The sequence below is a fragment of the Merops nubicus genome, unplaced genomic scaffold (assembly GCF_000691845.1).
Source record: "Merops nubicus isolate BGI_N331 unplaced genomic scaffold, ASM69184v1 scaffold25738, whole genome shotgun sequence".
Lineage (NCBI taxonomy): Eukaryota > Metazoa > Chordata > Aves > Coraciiformes > Meropidae > Merops > Merops nubicus.
The window spans coordinates 458-22,763 of record NW_008625620.1 but is presented as its reverse complement, the minus strand read 5'-3'; the positions used below and the strand labels follow the sequence as shown (position 1 = coordinate 22,763).

The 22,306-nt window shown below is 41.8% G+C and overlaps 1 protein-coding gene across 1 annotated transcript; it reads right to left on the bottom strand.

The window, feature by feature from the left end:
• Positions 1–2,415: 2,415 nt before the first annotated feature.
• Positions 2,416–22,088, bottom strand: LOC103778172 (WASH complex subunit FAM21A-like; the record flags this gene model as incomplete). Its single annotated transcript, XM_008945745.1, has 15 exons — positions 2,416–2,897; positions 6,353–6,524; positions 7,107–7,718; positions 8,903–9,115; positions 9,813–9,875; positions 11,494–11,613; positions 12,647–12,742; positions 12,948–13,062; positions 15,476–15,672; positions 16,713–16,898; positions 17,838–17,946; positions 18,363–18,526; positions 19,913–20,029; positions 21,399–21,503; positions 21,996–22,088. Coding segments are annotated over 15 exons (2,499 nt in total), but the record flags the coding sequence as incomplete, so codon positions are not given.
• Between the last annotated feature and the right edge of the window lie 218 nt (positions 22,089–22,306).

The window sequence follows — 22,306 nt, the reverse complement described above, 5'->3', positions numbered from 1 at the left end:
CTTTCCCCGGGGGAAAGGCGTAAACCTAGCACTCACACCCCAAACTCGGCCGTGTCCCTGCGCAGCGCTGGCAGCGGGCGGCCCCGGCGCCTCCGCCGCGACACGTGCCTGCGCTCCTGGGCATCCGTCCTGCTTGCACCTAAGCCGGTCAGGCCCGGCTCCGGGAGCGGCGCTTCTCGCAGACCATCACAGCCTCCCAGGGAAATGCCAGAGAAAACAGGCTTAGCTTATTAGAAGGTGCTAATTACATTAACCACTTTACTTTCCATTTAGGTTTTAAATTAGAATCATAGAATCCTTTAGGTTGGAAGAGACCTTTAAGATCATCAAGTCCAACCATTAAGCCAACACTACTAAGTCCTCTGCTAAAACAGATCAGAATCTGTCAGGGTTGGAAGGGACCACAAGGATCCCCCAGTTCCAACCCCTCTGCCATGAGCAGGGACACCTCCCACTAGATCAGGCTGCCCAGAGCCTCATCCAGCCTGGCCTTAAAGACCCCCAGGGATGGGGCCTCAACCACCTCCCTGGGCAACCCATGCCAGGGTCTCACCACTCTCATGGTGAAGAAATTATGCAAGACCTACCCTGACTGTAGCTGTAGGTTTCAGGCCTAGTTAAAACAGTTGGAACAAATACTGTGGTTTTTCAAGTGCACCTAGCAGATAGGGGAACCTTTTGACAAAGAGCACTGAGCCTCCAGGTTCTACCTTTCCCAGGAAAAGCTGCCTTGGTTCCATCAAATTTGCAAGGAGACACACCCAAGGCAAAACTCAGTTAAAAAGGCCATCTCTCAGACCAAGCCCTCCAAAAAGTGAAGTGCTGAAACGATGATTTACAGCCTGTTACAGAGTTAATTGAGGACCACACATTTTAATCAGAGGAAGAGACAGCCCCTGTGCCAATTTAGAAAGGCTGAGGGAGGAAAGGTTTTGTTCTACGTCACAATGCAAGTTTCTATCAAGAGCTTTTCTCTAGTGAACATTCACCTTCAAGTATCAGAACCACTTTAAGTGGGCCCCAGGGTTCTTGGCTTGTGCACACCACTCTTTGCAATGCTAATCGAAGTTATTAACGTGAAGGGCCAAGAAGAAAGGATACAAAAAAAAGAAATGGAATCCCTCCAATTCATCTTTGAAGCCCTTCTAAGCACAGAAGAAAGGAGTAAAGCAGCAGTCCAAATCATATACGAGGCATTTGCAGCAGATGTAATGCCTATAAATAAAGTGCAAGCGCTCTCACTGTAGACACCCATTTGTGAATAGCTCCCACATTCTTTTCCAAGCTGCTACTCCCAACTTACCCTCCTCTTAACATGAATCATTGCCAGGCCCACCCATGGTGCAAATCAATACACAATGTTTCTTCTCCTTTATCCCTTCCAACCTTTCCTTCTGCTTTACCATCATTAGTGTTAGATGCTTCGGATGTAGTATTTACTGTGCCTCAAAGTAAATCCAACTTGAGAAACAAGAGACAAGCAGATGTCTCAGAACAAGGGCTTCAGTGAAAGTGGGAACTGCTCTCATAGAAGTCCTCTGAGCACATGCTTTAAATTCACAGAGAGCAGAACAGTCTTAGAAGTTGAAGATAAAGTAGTACATCACTATCATAAGAACAGTGCATCTAGTTTTAAAGTCAGAATTGCAGGCAGTCACTGGTAAAATACAAGAAGTATTTGATCCTCCTGCAATTATGCTTTTCTGTGTGCATATAAGCAGAGTAAATGCAAGTGTCTGTCATTGGGCATCAAGTACAGTTAATGGCATAGGTTCTGGAAGGGCAGTCTAAGATATACACTAAGCAAGAAGGTTAAGCCAAACACACTGGACAGTTGGAGGGATTCCATCAAATAGTACCCTCCTGTACAGCCTAGCATGTGTTACAGATGAGAAAGGAAAGCAGAGGGCAAACCCTTGGGCAGATGCACCTCTGCACTAACCTGTGCTTGCCAACCTGCAAGTGACCACATGCGGTCGGTACAGATGGACTTCCTGGAAAGTGTTATTTGCAAAACTTTGGCAAATCCAGGCAGGTGAAAATCTTTTAGTAGCTTACAACTTGAACGGCATACAATGTTAGGTTTCTGTTGCTTTCATGGAGCACTAGGTGCTCATCTGGAACATTCTTTCTGGCAGAGAAGCTTTAACCATTTTTATTTTTATAACCACTTTATCTGCCAATATGAAGTGCCTTATCTCTATCTGGTGCCTGCACTAAGATTTGTTAACTGCTTGATTACATAAGAGGAGAAGCTGTATGTGATAAAAGAACCCAGCCTTACCTTAACATTAGTTTACTAGATTGGCAGCTGACCCAGAGAAGGCCTGGTAGTGGTTTTGGTTGTTTTCAAGTCATGATGCAGATGTCCTTAGCAAGTGGTAAAGAGGACAGACAGCCATACAGACAGACCTGGTTTAACAGACTCATTTTACTATTTATCAATTCTTTTATCTATAGATCTGTTCAATAAAACAAACTATACTTTGTATAATAGATTACTTCATTGCAGGTATTGCACAGGCTATGTTCATCCGGGCACCATGGAAACAAGATAGCAGGAGGTTACTGTCATCTTTAAAAAATATATCATTTAGTGCATTAGACCCAGCAGAAGAGAATACTAACCATTTAAAATGGGTAAAGTTATTTAAATATCCACAGCCATCTCACTTCAGCTCGACTGGCTTAGAGAATCCAGAGCATTAGTACTGGGCAGGGCACAGGGAAGGTCTTCTCTCTGCAACACACTTCCCTTGGCTACTGTCCTCCAAAGGCATTCAGTGGGTCATCGAACGTGCTCAGTGTCTTGCTTTCAGATTTTGTTTCTGAGGCTGCTTGGGGAGATTTGCTTTTAGGAGTGGGTATCTTGACTTGGCTGCTAGAGAAGATATCATCTAAAGGGGGAAAAAAAAAAAAAGATTTTAATGTGAAGTGACTGCCAAGGACATTCTGTGATAAACAAATGCTTTCCTGCTGCTTGCGATTCTAGATGCATTTGTAAGGACATGTGTGGGAGCTGTTAGCTGTAAGTCAAATTAAGAATATTTTTTCTTCTCAGTAGAGCAGCATAACACTTGTATTTTATAACATGTTCAAGCTCTTGTAAGTTTGAAAAGTACTAATAAATTAAATCTCCACAATAAATTCCATCGTGGAAGTGCCAGATAACATCCCTCTTATCTAGAGCACTAGCATTCGAGGAACCTGAGAGATCTGAGAGCTGTGAGGCTGTTGCCAAAGAAAATCAGGACAGGAAGAGATGATACTTGCTAGTAACTACTGTTGTGACATCCGCTAGCCGTAGGAGAGTTCTAATCTACAGCACAGTAAGAACACAGCATAAATCACTTGATAACAGAGCATGGCTAAGATGCAAGGAGGTAGGCAGCTACAGCAGCCATCCTGAATATTCCAGAAGTCTGTCTGCAGTCCTGAATCAAGATCTCCCATCACCTTCCTCAATACAAGCATTTCTGTTATGGATAACTAGGACCACAAAGTGGAAAAATACCATGTTGCTATTGAGGCAGAGTTCTCTCCTGAAGCATAACAACAGGCAGAAATTAAACCTTCCAACCCAGATACCCTGTGCCAGCAGCAGAGCTCACAGACCTGCAGTTCTTGCTGTGGCTAGTGTTGCTTAGAACTGTACTCATGAGGAGAGATGAAGCTGCTACCATACACGTGCCCAAGTGTTGCCCTGAGGTTTCCTGGGCACACACAACAGCGTATCTCTGCCTATACATTAAGATTTTAAATTTAGGATACTGCAGTTGGATTATGAGGGGATAAAAAATAATTTACAAGACTGAGATATGTGGAACACTGTTGGATTATGAGGGGATAAAAAATAATAATAATTTACGAGACTGAGATATGTGGAACACTAGTGATTCACAAGGACAGCATAAGTAGCTGTCCTGGTTTGAGTCTCTCTCCCCCTTATTTTTTTTTGGGAGGGAGAAGGGTTAACAGAGAGCATCTGTTAGAGGTTTAGCAGACAGCTCTGACACTAAACCTTGACAGTAGGGTTCAATACCAGCTATCAAGAAAACACAGGTCTTACACAGAGGTTAATAGCCATGTACTAGTCCCGAGTATAAAAACTAGTATTTCAGCCTTCAGCATGTATCCTGACTTTGAGCAGAGGCTAAGCATGAAGTGGTCTATCACAATGTGCTTGCCTTTGTCTTCACGCTACTTCTTCCACTCCAGCACGTGTCTGTGACTGTGCTGATCACAGGGATTACACAGGGATAATCCAGGACAGCATTTCAGCACAAGAGCAGTTTAGAAAGGCAGTAAAACAGAGTAATCCCCTACTGGCATCACTCCAAAGCAAGAACCTATCACATGGATTAGCTTCACACCAGAGGGGAGGTACAGTGAGTGCCATAAGCAGCAGAGGTATCACTCCCATTTTATAACAAGGCTTAAGGAATAGGAGAGTTTTGACCATGGAAAACACTAATTGTCAACGCACAAGAAAGCTCAGTCACCATTTTACAGACGGGCAGAGGTGACATCACGATGTGTGTGTAATGAGCCAAAAAGTCACTGAGGAGGCTAGGAAGACAAAGACTTGAGAAAGAGTATTTCTAATACTGCCACTACAAGCCCAACACAAATGCAAAATAGCAACTAGAGGCTGTGGTAGGATAAGTGAAAGCAGCCTGCAGCCTCTCCCCTGCCTGCCTCCAAACGGCTCCCACTTTATGTTTTATCTGCAGCAGAAAGGATCTCCTAAGACAACAACATACAGCCCTGATAAAGTGCTTAAGCCAACCCTTAGCCTGAAGCATAAGCAAGTGCCAGTTCTCCTACTCTACCAGCAGGTCATCTTCACCTTCAGGCATCTCTTCCTTACACTCCTGTTGGTGTTCTGGAGCTCCATAGCTTTGGGCAGCAAGCAAGTGCCAGTTCTCCTACTCTACCTGCAGGTCATCTTCACCTTCGGGCACCTTCCTTACACTCCTGTTGGTGTTCAGGAGCTCCATAGCTTTGGGCAGTAAGAAGCTGCATACATATGGCTGCACCACAAAACGGTCAACACTCTCCAGGAAGATGAAGTCTATCAGATACAGGGTGCTGTAGATGCTATGGGTGTGCAAGATCAGATGCAACAACTAACAACAAGCTCTAGCGCCAGAGCAGATGTCAAAAGTGGAAGCACAAATGACAGGTTCTGTTGTGGCTGATTTCCCAAGTGGCACTCTACAACTGGTTTTTTTCAACATGAGCTCTGGATTTTTGCACTGACATATTTGGAAAGAGTAGCTGTTTGGGAAATTCTTTCATTTCCTATTGGGTATATGAAAAAACCTAAATGATTAAAATATTTAAATCATCCAATACACATTTCAAATACCTTGTCCACAAACATTGCAGTTGGTTGGGGTTTTTTTTTGTGGTTTTGTGTTTTTTTGTTTGTTTTGTTTGTGTGTGTTTGTTTTTTTTACTGTCAGTCAAGAAGGTTTTGAAATCTCCAGGTGTTCATTCTCTGGCAAGTTTTCTAACACATTCACACACTTCAGTCAGGTCACTCCATCAGGCTGGAATTCTTAACAGCAGTCCACAGAAAACATTGATAAGTCAGATTCAATTTGAATAGGTTAGAAAGAACAAAGTCTGACAAGAATCAAAGCTAGAGAAGAATATTTTTTGTCGTAGAGGAAAAGAAATACATGCAAGCCCAATGAAGAGCTGTAAACATGAAAAGCCTGAGAACAGACAGATATAGTCAGGAATCAAATGACTTTTGATACCTCCACTGATGAAAAATAAGAAAGGAGTATACTTTGCATCATTTCACATTAATATATGCTGATTTTTCAACAAATTATATAGGGCAAACTTTTGCTCTCAGGTGTAGTAATTGTAATTTGTTTTAAGTATACATGGATGTAAACAAAATCTTATGGGCTCCAAGGAAGTCAATACAATAGTGAAGCTGGGTTGGGAAGAGATGTTAATTTCTTCATATTAGTGATTCAAATGAAAAATTGAAGCAGTGCAAACTGAAACAGAAAATGTGTCCCAGAGTCATAACGTGAGATTAGTCTCTTACTCCAGACAAGAGTAATTTTCTAATTCCCACAGGTGAGAAAATCCCTACAGGAATTAACTATTCCTTCCCTCAGGAGAATTTTAAACACTCTCCTAAACCTTTTAAACATTGTGCTAGTTCTGCAAATCTAGGAAGTTTTCATCCAAGGTTAAAATCCAAAAGATGACCAGATATTTCAGAGAAGTTGAAAAGTTAAAAGAAAAGAAAGGATTCTAAAACATCTCTGATGAATGCAGCTCGGGCTAATACTATGAGATGAGCAGCAAGGCTTTAGATGCTTACCCATATCATCATCAAATATGGATTTTTGTTCCACCTTTTTCTTGGTCTTCTCTTTTGGTTTTACAGTGAGATCCGCAAAAATATCAATGTTGTCATCAAACAGGTTAGTCTCTGGCATTTTCTCTTTTGCTTTGTTCATTGGTTTAATTGCCTCAGTAGCAAATATATCATCCTTGGAGAAAAGCACAGAGAAATCATCAACATACAACACGCTTCAAGAGAACAGTCAAATTATCTGCACAAAGCAGCTGAGATACTTAGAAGACTGTCAGCCTGGGGCTTCTCAAACCCAGAAAGTTTGAGTTCCTTCTCCCTGTAGAGGAGTTGGCAGTAATGCCTTTAGTGTGGGATTTTGCACAGGTAAAATACAGCACACAGAGGCTTGTATCAACTACACAGCCTGCCAATTTTATTTGTTTTAAATAGTTATTTGAGCTGCTGTGCACTGAATAGACAGCTAACAGATAAGAACCAAATACTTTATTACTCTGAAAAAGGTTGTAAGCATAGGTATGCTGTCACAGCACATGTGTTAAGGCTCTGCCTTTTAATCCACTCTTGCTAATACGGAGGTGAGCAATCAAAGAAGGAGTTTTTATTGTCCAGCAGCAGAGCATGATTGACAGTTTACATCACAACCTATCCTTCACACGCCATCCTACTCGGCAGCCTCCATTAAGCCTGTGTCTAAGGACAGGTGTCTGCATAAGGCCCTACGGATCAAAAAGACCAAGGTGGCAGGCTCAACCATTACCTCAAAGATATCTTGGGCAGTAAGGTCAACAGCTTGCTGGACAGCAGATTTCAACTCCTTTTTTCCAGTTTTCTGAGAGGTGAAGAGAGAGTCTTCCTCTTCCTCCAAAAAAGGTATAGGGCTGTTTTTTGTTGAAGATTTTTGCTCTACAGGCTGGAAGAGATCAGTGCTGTCTTGATCACCTAGAACAGACAGATCAGGCTTTTTCTCCTTGCCCTTGACAGGTTTGTTAGCCACACTGTCCGACATTCCTTCCTTTAACTTTGATTGTGCAGCTGATCTGGATGTTGAGCTGCTTGCAAAAAGGTCTTCTGATTCAAACAGATCATCCCCTTGGTCTGAGGACTCTGGAGGAAGGAGTTTGTTTGTCCGAGCAGACAAAACACTGCCATGAGCTGGTGGCGACAAGCCAGAGGAAAAGCCATTTTCCTTGGACTCTGCTTCAGTAGCAAGAGACTCCTTTATGTTCACTACTGCCGATGTCTGTTTTGGTAGAGAGAATTTTGGTTCTTTAGCACTATCCACCTCCTCACCCTCTTCAGACTCTTGGGCAGCCAACCGCCGGGCCATTCTGCTAGGAGGTCTTCGTTTTCCTGTAACCTTGATCCTGGTCTGCAAGGAAGGGGTAAAAGCAGAGCAGGGTTACACAGAAGGAAAAGAACCATCACACTTCACAGAAGACAGGTTAGGATTTCTGTTATGCTTCCTTGTAGCACTTTGTCTGCCTTCACAACTCTGCAAGTAACACACATCACCCATTTCGTACCAGCAACCTGAAACTGAATTAACTACGAGTTCTGCTCACAGCTCTGGTTTAACAGCTTAACAGCTACATGTACATTTAAACAAATGCTCAGTTGGAAACCTTGAGCAAGGACTGCTCAGCAGACACTAATTTAGGTTACAGGGAGAAGCATTAGACATCCTTCATTCAGACATCATTAGCTCTGTATCATCCATTCTCCCCTTTTTTCAGAAAGGAGAAAGATGGACAAGCGGGACATTCAAGCTTGAAGTAGTTTGTGGCAAGGTTCAGAAAAATAACCCCAGACTTCTGATTTGTTGCCCTCTGGTCAATCCACAGTAGGTAAAATTAGGGTACAAAACCACCAGCACTCACAAGTAGGCCATTGCAAGACAGATCAGCAAGTCACTCTGGCCCCTTGGCTTTAGGTAACACCTTTGTCAGTCTGACAGTTTGCTAATCAAGGGGCTTCTGTGGTGCAGTTAGTCTGTCCAAACCATGACCACTTATGTTTTCCATTCCATCTCATTTAATTTTATGCATAGCCTGCTGCAGTTCATTCTCTGCTGCTTTTAAAGAAGCCCCTCTGCAAATTTGAAAGGTTCAAGAAGCAATAACATGCCAAAATGAAAACATGTAACCTCAGCCACAAAAAAACATTCACTGTATAGTTACTGAGATCCTTCTTCTGGGATTACCTCTGTAAACAAACATGCATCATCACTATGCTAAAATGAACAACAGCAGCTGTCCATAACATATTCTACAGTTAAGCCTAGAGAGGTGCTTTGTTTATGGTTTTCAGTGTGGCATCTCCTAGGACAGGACAAGATGCTATGTCAAAACACCTTTAACCTACACAGAAAACTCACTGTATTTGGGGAACGCACACATGTGCCTTAAAATGGCACAGAATTAGGCATATGCCCAAGTCCCTTTACAGAGCTAAGAATGTAGTAGGCTTGACTTTCTTTTCAGTGGTCCACAGAAATGGACACGAGGACAGACTGTTTCTAATTCCCCTTTCTATCCTCCTAAACACCAAGGTTACCTTATTGGCGCTGTGCAAGGTATCCGCTTGCATAGGCTGATCAAAGCTTACACCTAGCTCTTCATTGTTCCCTGCAGCAGAGAAGGCTTCACTGTTCTGTACATTCTTGGGCTCATGCAACGGAGTGTCCACAACTGGCAGAGGGGACTTTACACTGGAGATCTTAGGCATCGCACCAGGTAGTAAGGCTGCAGGGTTAATAGCTAAATTAGCCTACAAAACAGAGAGAATAAAAACATACACACAGAAAGAGATCATGTTAATACTGCTTAAGAGCAAGTATGGCTCCAGAGAAGCAGCAAGAACCAGAATATGCAGGCATTCAACTTCTACTTTTCAAGTGCCTGGCCTTTCCTGCAACTACACACTTCTGTGTCTCCCATGTCCCCTGTCTCACTAAGCCTGTGGAGTGCTCAACACTATTATTCTGTATAAGACCTTCAGGAACAGCATGGCCCCATTATGGCAGACCGAATACCTACTTAGCTCAGTATCCTGTCTGAGGACAACAGTTCTCTCATTAAGAGTAATACTGTCACATAGACAGTTCTTAGTCATTTCGTGCCAGAAGAGGGACATAACCAAAACACCAAAGGTCTAAAAGTCTCTGAACATACCCCTAAAAGTTTCTACGTATAGAACAGTGCTGAAAAGAATAGCAGGACAAAGAGGATCCTACCCTCTGCCCCCTAAATAAAGTAAATAGTGCTGCTCAGAGTCAGGTCTGAAATGGGAAGGGAAAACAGTATTAAACATGCAATAAAGAAGTAGTAAAAGAAAATACGCCATCTGAAAAAAAAATAGCACGAGTAAGGTAAGGAAGTAAAAATATTTTGTTTCAGGGAGAGCCATCAGTGAGGCAAAGAAGAGTTTATTTTTTGCAAGTTAAAATGCCAGTAAAGTTAATTACTTGTAGCTTTCCAATCCGAGATGAGGGTTCTTTGGTTTTAATGGGAGCAGGATCTGTAGATTTCTGCACAAAATTACACTGGATTAAACAAGTGGACAAATCATTATCAACCAGACTACAGTTTGCATTTTAACCCACGTACAGAAAGCAGCTCACTGCTTACCAAGTTTTTCTGAAGATACATTATCACATTCTATTGCCAGAGCTAGTCACTCAATTTTCAGCTTCAGTTCCCCACACTGCAGCCCCATCTTTATTCTCACATTTCATTCCAGCTTCCTTCTACCCAATATTACACTTTGCCATAGTAACGCAGCAAATTCCATCTTCTCCAGGTCACACACACCACCAGTCAAATCACATTGTGACAGCCACCCTCCCTCCTTTCTTAAGCCCTCCCCTAAGACATGCTGTCAGATTACGATATAAGTAACTTTTCTCTTTGCAGCTAGCTGCAACAGAGCAGCAAACTTAAATGAACCCATGTGGAAGCCAAGAGGGCTACAGAATGGTACCTTGCAGCCTGCAAGGAAAGTGGCTTCAGAGAAGCAAGTGCACCTCTTTAGAAAGCAGAAATGGACTAACAGAGCAAGGCCAGTTGTTTGGTCCGAAAACCTGGGTGAATTCTAGGCCTCAGGGATGAACCAAATCAGTTAAGGTGCTCTTCCCAGAGCTTGCCCTCCACAAGTTGGTACTCTGTACAGTTCTGTGAGCTAGGCTGTGTTGTTGTTGGTGGTGTGACTGAGCAGTCAGAGCTGCTCTAGCCAGGTTGAAGTAACTGAGGGTTTGCAAGGGTTAGGATGCTGCTTCGGGTGTCTTGATAGAATGACACAGGAATCCTAGTGTCTGAGGAGATCATTCTCCACTGTAATGCATGGGGTGTTCAGCTGGATCTCTAACAGGCTGAGATCATTCCTATCCCAGGCTGTCAGTAGGTACAAAGGAAAAAAAAAAAAAGGGAGGGGGGGAGGGGGGAAGAGGAAAACAAGCATGGTTCTACACTTCAAGCAATACTTTGCTGTAATGGAAAATAGCCCAATTAGTATCCATACAGACTTGCTCTGTGTTCCTCAGCCCAGGGAAGAAAAAAAACCTGAAAATCCCCACCCGAAAAGCTGATCTCCTATGGATGGAAACACAACGAGCAGCCCTGGTGAGGCACAAGCCAGAATTCAGATCCAGACTGCCTCTCCCAGAGACCATTGGCTCTGCAAGATTAAGGACAAGAGCAGGAGTCTTGTTTGCTCACCTTAAAGTCTCCAAGATAAGGTTGTAAACAGCCACAGATTTGTGCTGCATGCCCTGATCTCCTTTCTTAGAATGCCTGCCTATACTTTAAACATCACATTCACTCCAACAGACACTCTGGTACTTCACAGAAGAATTAATGGCCACACATTTTCAGTCCAACTGGACCTGAGGTGTAGTTCTTCACTACCTTGTACTTTGCCCTTATAAGTGAGTGGACAATGAATAAAACACTGTATCAAAAGCATTTAAACTTCTTGCTGCTAACAGTGCACCAGCTGATAGGCAAAGACAAATTGGGCCATGCTTTGCCACTTTGCAGCCAGTGAATCTAGGCATTAGTTTAGAACTTTCCAAGAAACTTATTTAAAACAAAATTATACATCTCCTCCTTCTTTCCATGCTGTTCACGACACAAGATTTAGGTACTTGCCTCTGTGGTTACTGCCTTCAAAGCTTCATCTTGTTTGGCACTTAAAGCATTTTCTAGAAAATTACTGCTCTCCATGGGAGGGCTGGTACTGGCCTTAAGTGTTTTCTTCTCAGCTATTTTCTGAAAGCATTAAGAGCACAAGTCAACATGAATTGGAAGAAACATGGTCTGCATATTAAAAAAAAAAAAAAAATCAAGCAAAGCTTTTTAAAATCTCACTTCTATCTGAAAAGAAAAACAGCCACATTTTTCAACTCTTCAATACATAGAAGGCATTGCCTTTTGACAAGGGCCTTTCACTTCTCCATTCCCTTAGCCTACCTTGAACTTTGCTGTCTATGCTAATGATAAACAATGACTTTCACTCTATCTCCTCATGCAAAGAACAGCAGGGAAAAGAAAAGGACAAAGGAACACTGCTAATTTTATGTTTTCAAGCAAACAGGCTCCACATATAGCTGCCAAGCACTAATTACTTAAGACCACCCCTTGCACAGTCCTCAAAGAAACTCTTTCCAGGAACTATTGCCAGTTTTCTAACTTCCAGCTACAGACATGAAAATAGACTGAAGGAAAAGCTGGCTTCAATTTGATTAAGCTAAACACATACAGAGTATCAGTTTAGAATGTACGCTAGATTTTGAGCACAGATTACCTGTAGTATAGTCTAGTTCATTACTGCAACTTCTTGCCCTCTAAAAGCAATCCAGTGATCATATGGACTTTAATACTGCATTCATTACCTTAAACCAAACCATCCTGCAGAGATTTTTAATGACATAAGTCACAGAGCAAGGCTCATCAGTCATGCATGAACTCTAGGGAAGCAACATTAGGAAGTTTAACAATAAAACAACTAAACAATATGAACTCTGTATGACTGATTTCTGCTCACAAGTTTTCTCTTACATGTAAGCCAGTCCCAGGGATACACAAAAAAGAAAAAGAATCCAATCCTTTCATCCCAGCTTTGGGAGACCTAATGCATTTGTTTGTTGCCTGTGTCTTCAGGGTCACAACGGCCATTTCTATTCTCTCAAAAAAGACTTGAGAAGTCACTTCATTTCTCAGGAATACATATGGAAAAAATCCCTTGCATACATTTCATTCCACTGTCTTTTATATAAGCCATTTACAGTAGAGGAACAGATACCGGAAGCTTTGGTTTAGGGGTACTGAAGAGATCATCCTCATCATCATCTCCAAAAAGCCCTCCTCCAGGTGATGGCTTCAGGATACGGTTCGCAGACTAAAGAGACAAAGGACAAAGAAAAGATGTGTTATAGATCAAAAGCATCTCTCTTTCAGCTCATGATGCCTGAACTGACATCAGCACTTTGACCTCCCTGGAAATCAGCGACTTCTAACCTGTGTTCCAACAAGGAACACTGTTGGGCTGCACATTTGACAGACTGTGTTTAAATCGCAGGTTCAGAGGAGGACACTGAGCTCACCATCGACTTCTTGGGGCTGGCAAAGAGATCGACATCTGGATCATTGTCCTTCTGAAGTTTATGACTGAAGAGGAGCTCTTCATCTTGAAACACTCCAGTGCTTTTGGGCCGAGTGCTTTTCCCAGAAGCCTAGAAGAAGAGGAGAAAGGTCCACACAGTAAGAAAATCCCTTTTTAAGGAGGTTATTTGCCTAGTAATAAGACAGGTTACAATTTACCTGAGGCTACACTACAACCCTGGTAACAAAAATACAACTTTAACTGCCAGTTATATGTTTTATTTCAACCAAATTTGCAAAACTTACAGTGTAAACATTTGCATTCACAGTTCAATTTGATGAGGAGATATTAATCAAAATGTGTCTGTGTCTGGTGATCTGAGATCCAGCCACTGCTATTTACTTGTAAAGCTTCCTTGGAAGGAATTTAAAAAAAAAAAAGAGCTTTCAGTATGTTGTCATGAATGTACAGTAAGGTTTGTATTTCAGCAAGACTTTTATGCCTTGAATTTTTCAGCTGAAGGGGCAGGACAGAAGTGAGAGGAAGAAAATCTGGTTATTTATCTTCCTAAGGAAGAAAAAATAAAATATTTTTTTTTTAAATCCTAAAGTTGAAGGTCTGTTAAGCTATTATTGTTGCTAGGTTCCCTATACTCCTATTAAAGCAAACACATTCCCACAATGAAGAACAGAACATATTGTCTGCCTTTGGCAAGACCTCATACTTTCAAATTTGCTAGCGGGAGGGAGAGTTGACAGTCAAATATATCATTTTATCACCCCTCCACTATCTGGCAAAACAACCATTATCAGCTGCTTGAACACCCAAACCAATGCCTTTCTATGATCATGGTCACAGTATGCACCCAGGTCTGACTTTCAAAAAGCAAAGGTCCCAATGAATGTCTAGATGAAGGTCAGTATCTATGTTTTACTACCTAGTTGTCTTTTCAGGACCTACTCAAATGAAAGGAAGCCTCTTAAGAGCATAACTGAATGTCCAGTAACATAATACCAGAGTCAAAATCCAAGCAGCAGGAGCAGTAGTCATACAAATAAAACCCGATTCTCCCCTTCCCTTTCCAAGTTTCCAGCAGCCCCAAAAGGCCACCTACTAAAGCTAGCTGCCAGCACACCATTTTTGGCCCATACAGTCTGTCCTATGATTTTTAATACTGCTCCATTTTCAGCCTCTTTGTGCATCAGCATTAATTTTATATCAAGTCAGGCCACATTTTTGGAGCACTAGAATTGCTGTTTGTGCCTAGATACAGGAAAACCCAATGCACATCTAGAAGTATCCACACATGAAACATATTAAGTTGGGATAAACGAGGAAAATAGCACTTTTCAGGTTTGCATATCAAGAAGATTAAGTTCCTAAATTACCTATTCTGACATTTGCATTATTATGCATTTCAGCATGTTAATCATTTTGTGACTGTTACATGTAAAATACTAAGTGCTTTGAAGGAAAGATCTGAAAGGATTTTTATCTTCCCAAATGCACAAGACACATGATGCTTCTTGCAACCATCTCACAATGTGCCTCCCCCCTGAAAAAACAAAACAGTGCATACATTTACAAGAAGTAAATAAGCACTTGAGCTAAGAATCCATTTTAACCCAGAAGCAGCTATAAACAGGGATTTTTCTCCAAGAGCCATCTACTTCATCCAGCTCCAGGGACTTCTGAATAAAGTGTGTATAGCTGTTAGCATTGAAAACTTACTTTACATGGTCACACTAAGATGAGAAAACCTTGAGGGACTTCTGAATAAAGTGTGTATAGCTGTTAGTGTGACCATGTAAAGTAAGTTTTCAATGCTAAGATGACAAAACCTTGTGGTATACTGTAGTACATGGTATGTGCTTTTTGACATAATTTCAAGTTTGCAGGGGGAAAAAAAAAAGGTACATCTGCATCATGTAGAAACAAAAACATTGCTCTGTATTCAAGAACATGGCTACTGAAGATTCGATCTCCCTCTTGATGGTACATAGGCCAGGAAAGCCAAACAGCAAGAATATGGCAACTGGAGGCTTTATTGAAAAAGGGAACACACATATTTGAAAAACAGAAGTAAACGTAGAGTTAAAGTTATTATTGCTGGAGCTAAGTCTCCAGGCATATACTCACCAAGCAAACTGCAACAATATAAAGAAAACAAAGGGATAAACCACAAGGCTTCAAATTCTACACCCTTCTACTTCCTAGTACCTCTGACCTTGAGTGGTAACTGTGGAATCAGTCCTGTGCAGCAGATGTCAAGTAGCTGCACCAAAACATCTGTACAGAATTTCTTTTCATACTAGCATGTAGAAAAATGCTTTCAATTTAGTGCAATGGAAGAATTTACAAAGGGATTCAGGATCGTGGGGAAGAGCAGTAGTAATTTCTCACTCAAGAAGCTGCATGTTTGGAAACAGAGAAAGACTAGCCTCCGTGACATGAAGAGAAAGAAAAGTAAAAACAAAACCGTGCCTGGAAGAGTAGAGTTAGAAATACTGTTCTGTGGTGTTCAAGAACTTCTCTGGACTTACCACACTAATTTCTTTCTGTGCATTTTTGATACCATCATCATCTTCCTGTCTCTCCTCTTCCTCCTCCTCAAACAAGCTTAACACTTTCTTAGCTCGGGTCTTGATATCTTTCTCCAGAGCTGGTGGGGATGTTGCAAACAGATCAGAACTGCTGGCTGGCTCTGAGGATGTTGTTGCAAAAGGCTGCAAATTAAGAAATTGACATGTCAGCCTGTTATTTAGTTCAGGTTTTTCTAAAAACCCGCTAAGTTTTCTTGGTTAAATTCCAGCACCTGTCAGAATTCTGAAACCCATTACCAGGCAGACAACTACATTCAACTCATTTTTCTCAGGTACACAGAATAGCAACATGCAGATTAACAAGAGACACTAGATAAAGAGAACACACTTTATGGCCCTGAAGGAAACAGAACTTTCCTCCCGTACCCTGCACTGTAGCTCTGTTGATAAGCAGCTTCCTCCATAAAGTTTCCTCCTCGTCCATGTGTCAGGTTGCATTTGCACTCTTGAGACTGCATTCAGCAGCTCTGCCATCATCTGAGGTACCTAGTTCATGCAACTTGGGATTCTCTGGAGTGGACAGCACTACCTGAACCTTGAATATGGCCAGGAAAGTGCAGAACATAACTACTCTGTAAAGTCATCAGCTAGTAATTCCCTAACAATCACTCAGTAAGACCATGCCCAAGATTAAATTCTGCTGAAGCTTCTTCAGTTACATACTCAATAATACAGTTCAGTAGTGTCCTGTAACAGCATTGCCCAGGAGAAATTCACAATCCTGAAAGCCACAGCTACCAATACCATCTAGAACTCATCAGACAGTATGTTGAAACAGAGTTACTGAGTTTGAAACAAAGCCTACACATTAAGATAGGCCCTTTAAGGGAAAGCTCTGTTCATTGGAATGAGGATTGGCCAACCCATATCTGGAAGAAGAACAAAACAGACATCTCCCATCATCCCCAAACACCCCCTCCCAATTTTCTCCCATGTATATCAGTTGGGAAACAACGTGGAATTTAAGTAATTTAATCAATTTGCTGTTTGACTGACAAGTGATTTGCTAAATGGAGACAGTTATTCTCTCATGGGCAATAGAAGAGGGACCGCAGAGAAAGAATTCTATCCCAGAGCAGCACTGTTGGATGGTTGTTTGTATTTTTTTTTTTCTTTTAAACTGAACCTTTACCAGACTTCATATTAATGTAAGAAAATCTCACTTTTTCTGTTGTTTGCTCCCCCACAACATCTCCTCCTCTAGGCACAGGAAGGGCTTCATGCTCTTCTAAACGCCACAACGTATCTTCTACCCGGTTAGACTTTGCTGCTTTATAGGGCAAATCTTCCTTTTCCTCCTTTTCTTCTTCATTAAAGAAAGGTGGTGCTTGTGCTGGTTTTACTTTCTCCTGCAAAATTAAGAGAATGTTGGTGACACAAAATTAATGGGTATGTCAGAAGCATACACTGCTGTGGGATAGCAGAGTCTCAGTCTGCCTTCTGCAGGACTCCAGGACACTGGCAACACGCTCGACTTCTACTTTCCTCCCACGGGACATTCTGTTTTGTCACTTGATTTCTAGTGTTATAGGCTCTCAAATCTTGCTGAAGAGTGCCAGAAAGCAGTTGCAAGCTTAGAGCAGATGCCCTGGGAATCTTGTCTGGTTGGTGCACAGTCGCCTGTGACTGCCAGCAGCTAGACTGTGGTTTGCTTGTTTTTTCTTCTACTCCCAAGACTATTATCTTTATGGGCTGTGACAACTGTTCTCCTGGTAAGCAGAAAGGCAAGGGGGGGAAGGAGAGGTGGCATGCACACACCTACAGGAACTCCCACTGCAGATACAGCTGCATTAAGCTTTTGCAAGTCCTACTCTCAACTCCAAAGCACAACCAGACAGGCAGTATACTATGGGCTAAGCTACTAAGACAGAGGATAGCAAAAGCAGCCTCAAGAGGGAGGCAGTAAGAAATGTATAGACACATCTGAATCAGCTTGGGTTTAAGTGACACAAAGGGTGAAGCTGTAGCTTCACAGTCAGCAGTAAGCCATTTGTTCCTTTTAACAGTATTTTCTGGTTGAGAGCTCTCAAAACATCTTCAGGGAGGGCTTTTAGCACAAATCAAATTTTAGGCTAGTGGTCAAGAAAATGTTGAAATCTCTATTAGGCTGATGGTAGTAAGAAGTTACATGAAAGAGTTCAGTTTGCTGAACACATTCCAGTGTTCCAAATTTGCTAGAACTACCATTGTATAGAACAAGTTAGCCTTACATTCAGTATCTAACAAGGAAGATAGACCATAAAGACTAGGTGTTGTACATCATTTTTAAAAGAAAGGGGAGGTACCACTGCAGCCGTAGAAGCTGAAGGAAGTAGCGTGGATTGGGAGCTGAAGAGGGATTCTCCATTAACAGCATCATCTTCAAACAACAACGACACCTTCTGTGGCTTTCTCTGGCTGCAATGAGAGTGAGGAGAAAACAGAACATTAGGTGCAAAAGTTTCAGAGGCCATGCACTGCATCTATTCAAAAATTATCACTTAGGACAATCACTTGCAGCAAGCGGTCCCAGATACAGGACTCAGCTTCCTCACTGCCTCAACAGTTTTCCCACCCTCCATTCTTGTCTGCACAGCTTTCTGCAGAAGTGAAAATAAAAAGAGATCAAGAGGATTTTATATTGCAAGCATGGAAACGGAAAGCCCAGTTCAGTGGTGGCAAGGACAGTGATCCACCAGAGGTACAAAAGAGGTAAGAGAACCCAGCCTGCCCATTCCAACTCTACTTCCTCCTCAGCAGCAGTAACAAGGAACAACACTTACAGCATGCAAGTGATGTGTTGCGTGTTGTGTCCCCCCACCCTGGACTGTCACCTCTCTTTAGTGATTGAAAATAGATCCTCCTCATCCTCTTCCTCAAAGAGGCTTGTCTTCTTCAGAGGTTTAGGCTGACTGACAGTGCTAGCTGGTTTTGCAGGGTCCTCTTTTCGGTCGTTTTCAGAAGGGAGTTTAGCTGGCTTGGAGACACTCCAGTGTTCCTTAAAAATAAAGACCCTTATGTTTTCATTTTGTTTTGGTCAAAGCCACCTTCCCATCTTCTCTACAATGAGAAACACTTCAGCGTATTAGCAGTCCTTGCATCTCTCTACTATTTTATGTTCCTGCCTTTATGTTAGCTCCTGCAGCCGGACATCGCTCAGGCTTTGCAGAGGGCTTGGCCACCTTTTGGTATTTCCCCAGCAAAACAGGGTACACACACTTTACTACTATAGCTGCTCTTGACAACTGAGGTCAGAATCAACTGTAGTCACAGGACTGATGTCACTCAGCAGAACCTGATCTGAGTCACTTAAATAATTAGCAAGCTCTGATGTATGGGGGAAAAAAAACCAAACAAATCAACCATGCAACACCCACACACAAGACACTTCACCACTAGAGTGCATGATGCTGCACACTTCCTCAACTTTAACCCACAGTACTTTCCCCCCTACTCTGAAGCTGGCATTTTATCAAGCCTACCCACTGAACAGGGGGAAAAAAAAAAATCTACATTAGAAGGAAACATTTCTGGGCTTAGAAAAAATTTCTGGCTTGTATGTTTTCTTATTCCCATCTTTGCCCCATTCTCCATCTCTGTTTATCCCCTTTCTGAAAGGGACTACAGGCATGTTGAAGTATAAATTTGATTTATTCTACATTAAGATAAAAGTGCATCTAAAGATATTACTAGTATCCACTAAGTAAGCAATTACAGAACAGATAATAAAAATAAATTTACACAAAAGAGTAATTTTGAGGGGTAAGAAGGCTAAGAACAGTCTGCATCCTATTCCTATGAGTGAATTCAGTGACTCTCCAGACAAGTTTTTAATTTACTTAGTGTCTCTGGCTTTCATTTAAGATGCAAGACAACACTTAATCCATCTCTAGAAGAGGGCTGCTCTCTGGGAACCCTAGTTATTTGTGTTTCACTTTTCCCATCCCTAGATGAAAAAAACAAACAAAACCAAGCAAACAAGCTCCACCAAAACCCAAGCAAACAAACAAAAAAAACCACCAAACAGCACCAGATACAAGAAAAGCTCAACACATATCTAGAACTGCTACTTTCCTTATAGAAATTAAAGCAGTATGAGCAAACTTATTTTTCCCTTTTGGTATTTTTAGGTCGTATTTGTTCACAGCAGCCTCCATTTGCTGTTGATTTTCTATAAATTACATTGAAAATATGGATTTTTCTCTTCCATATGACTTCTCAGGCCAAGAATCAGCTTTCTCAGCTGCAAGCAAGTCACAGTACCAGGGCAGGCATGGCATGTGGGCACAGCAGAGTTTAACTATGGTTCCCATCTCAACAGTTTTATGCTTTGCCCAGCATAAAGCCCAGGAATCCCCTTTAACCAAATCTTACTCCTCAGTACCTCCTCATCACTGCTGAACAATAAGCTGGAGGCTTTCTTGAGTGGCTCTGGCTGTTTTGGTTTCTCTTCCGAGGGTTTTTCCTGTTGCTTCTTCACAGGTACTACACCAAAGAGATCCTTAAAATAGAATTTAAAAATACATATATATAAAAAGCCAAAGCCATAATGAAGAACTTACTGAGAAGTCACCAGCATGCAAGACACTTGCCATCCACTTCTCAGTTAAGCAGGATAGAGAAATGGTATTTTGTGAACCCTTTTGAAGACAATTTCAAGGGTGATACAGTATTGCAGTACAGGGAATTCTGTGCACACACCACTTAATAGACCACAAACCTTAAACACAGAGCCTGGTTTTGGCCCACAGATTCTCTACCAGAAGGCTTGACAAGCAGCCAAAAAACCACCACACAGCAATTCTCCTGCACAGCAGCTCACACAATGGGGCACTGTTTCTACATCTACATAATGAAATAGAAAATTAATCCTGTTTTGAGAGGACAGGGAACAGGCAAGCTGAACCACTACCACTGGGTAAGAACCAAGGTTTTTCCCCTGAAGACATTTATACAGGTTGTTATATAAGCATCAGACTATACAAAAATATATTTTCACTTCACCACCTAACACTTACTTATGCTTTTCTCCACTGAACTTGAACTTCAGTTTCATTACAGAACCTTCACAGCAGATACCAGAGACCTTACCACACCACGAAATACTTCACCACCCTGACAGTTGCTTCTGAATAGCCCTTATTCAGAAAGGTGAGCTGGAAGCAGCCTCCTCTCAAACAGAAAACCTTTAACCATGAGTTTGCAGAAGTCACCTAACTTATGGCTCTGAGCAGGCCTCCTATATGCCTTAGGTTAAGATTATAGGGTAAGTTAACTCACCATGAAGGGTGCTGGCCCAGAGTTGAAAGCTCTTTAGAGGGTGTGTGGAAGTGAGTGAAAAGACAAAAGCACACACTAATTCAATTTTTTTTTTTTTCAGTTTCTTGCATAAATTGTGCTCTAACCTTAGTTTCCACACTAGCAGCCACAACTCTCACACACTGAAAAGTGAGAAAGAAGGAATTCACCAGCCATGACACAAGAGAAGCAAGAAGTCATCCATGTGGCCAGGTATCACAGGCCAGAATAAAACAGCTTCCTGGTGCTCTCACACATTCTATTGCTCAGTGTTCTCTAGTCCTATCAATCAGAGGGATAACACCTTTCTTATTTAGGTCCAGAGATGACATGCACTAGCTGCAAAACTAAAAAGACACCAAAAACTCAAAAGAGTCCCTGCTACCACTCTCCTCCATAATGCTGTCCTCATGCTCAGAACTGCTACATAACGCAATATTGATTTAGGGCTCTAATTTAGAGCTCTGTTTACAAGCTTAGTGTGGTTAACTTCTGAATGTTTCCTCCTGCATTTGCAACAGGCTGTGCAGAAGGGTTCCCACACACAGGCAGTATCAGGAAGTGGTACTTACCTCGTCATCATCATCAAATAAGGAGAGTGCAGCTTTTGTCACGGACTTGCTGGTGGGGAGAGATGTAGCTTTGGACTTCACAGTTTTACTGGTTGAAAACAAGTCCTGTGCAAACCAAAGAAACATCACTTTGCAAAGCAATGCTACATATTTAAGAACTTCAAATGGGACGTTTGTATTTTTCCTTTTAAAGAAGTAAAGACTGTCTTACTCAGATGTACAAATCACCTGCAACTACATAGGAACTCCCATCAGCTCTGCAGATTACTTGCAAGCTGGAAGCAGATGACACACAATTACACATATGCAGTCTTTCATGATTCTTGTTCTTAATTTGCTGACCTTTCCCCTCTTCAGGTATGCAATTTATACCTGTTCATACCACACAAGTTTAACAATATGAAGATAGGGAAAATATTCCCAGAGATTTCATTCCTGAAGCAAAAAGGAACTTCCAGTATGGCTGGGAGTAGACGCATATGTGTCAGAGTTCCCAGTCCTACAAATAATTAAGGAATCCCCAGATATGAGTGGACTGAAGTCAGGGTCACTAAGATCCCAATAATTTATGTAGGAATTTATTAAAGAGATACTCACTTCAGTATCCTCCTCATCAGAGAAGAGTCCCCTCTGTTTTCTTGGAGGTGTTTCAGATGAAGACTTGAAGTTCTCACCTGAAGATGATTGACCCTTTAGGAAAAGAAAGACATTGTATCAGCACTCATTTAGATTCAGTAAAGGCAGGTACATCATATGACACTTTCTAAGAGGTATGTTGCTAGTGGTGTCCTAGCAGTTGAAGAGAGAGAACACAAGCTTGTCACACATGGGCTGAAGTCCAAAACTCCTGTGCTGAGTAAATTCCTCACATGCCGCCAGAGCTATGCACAAGGGACTTGCAGGCCCTA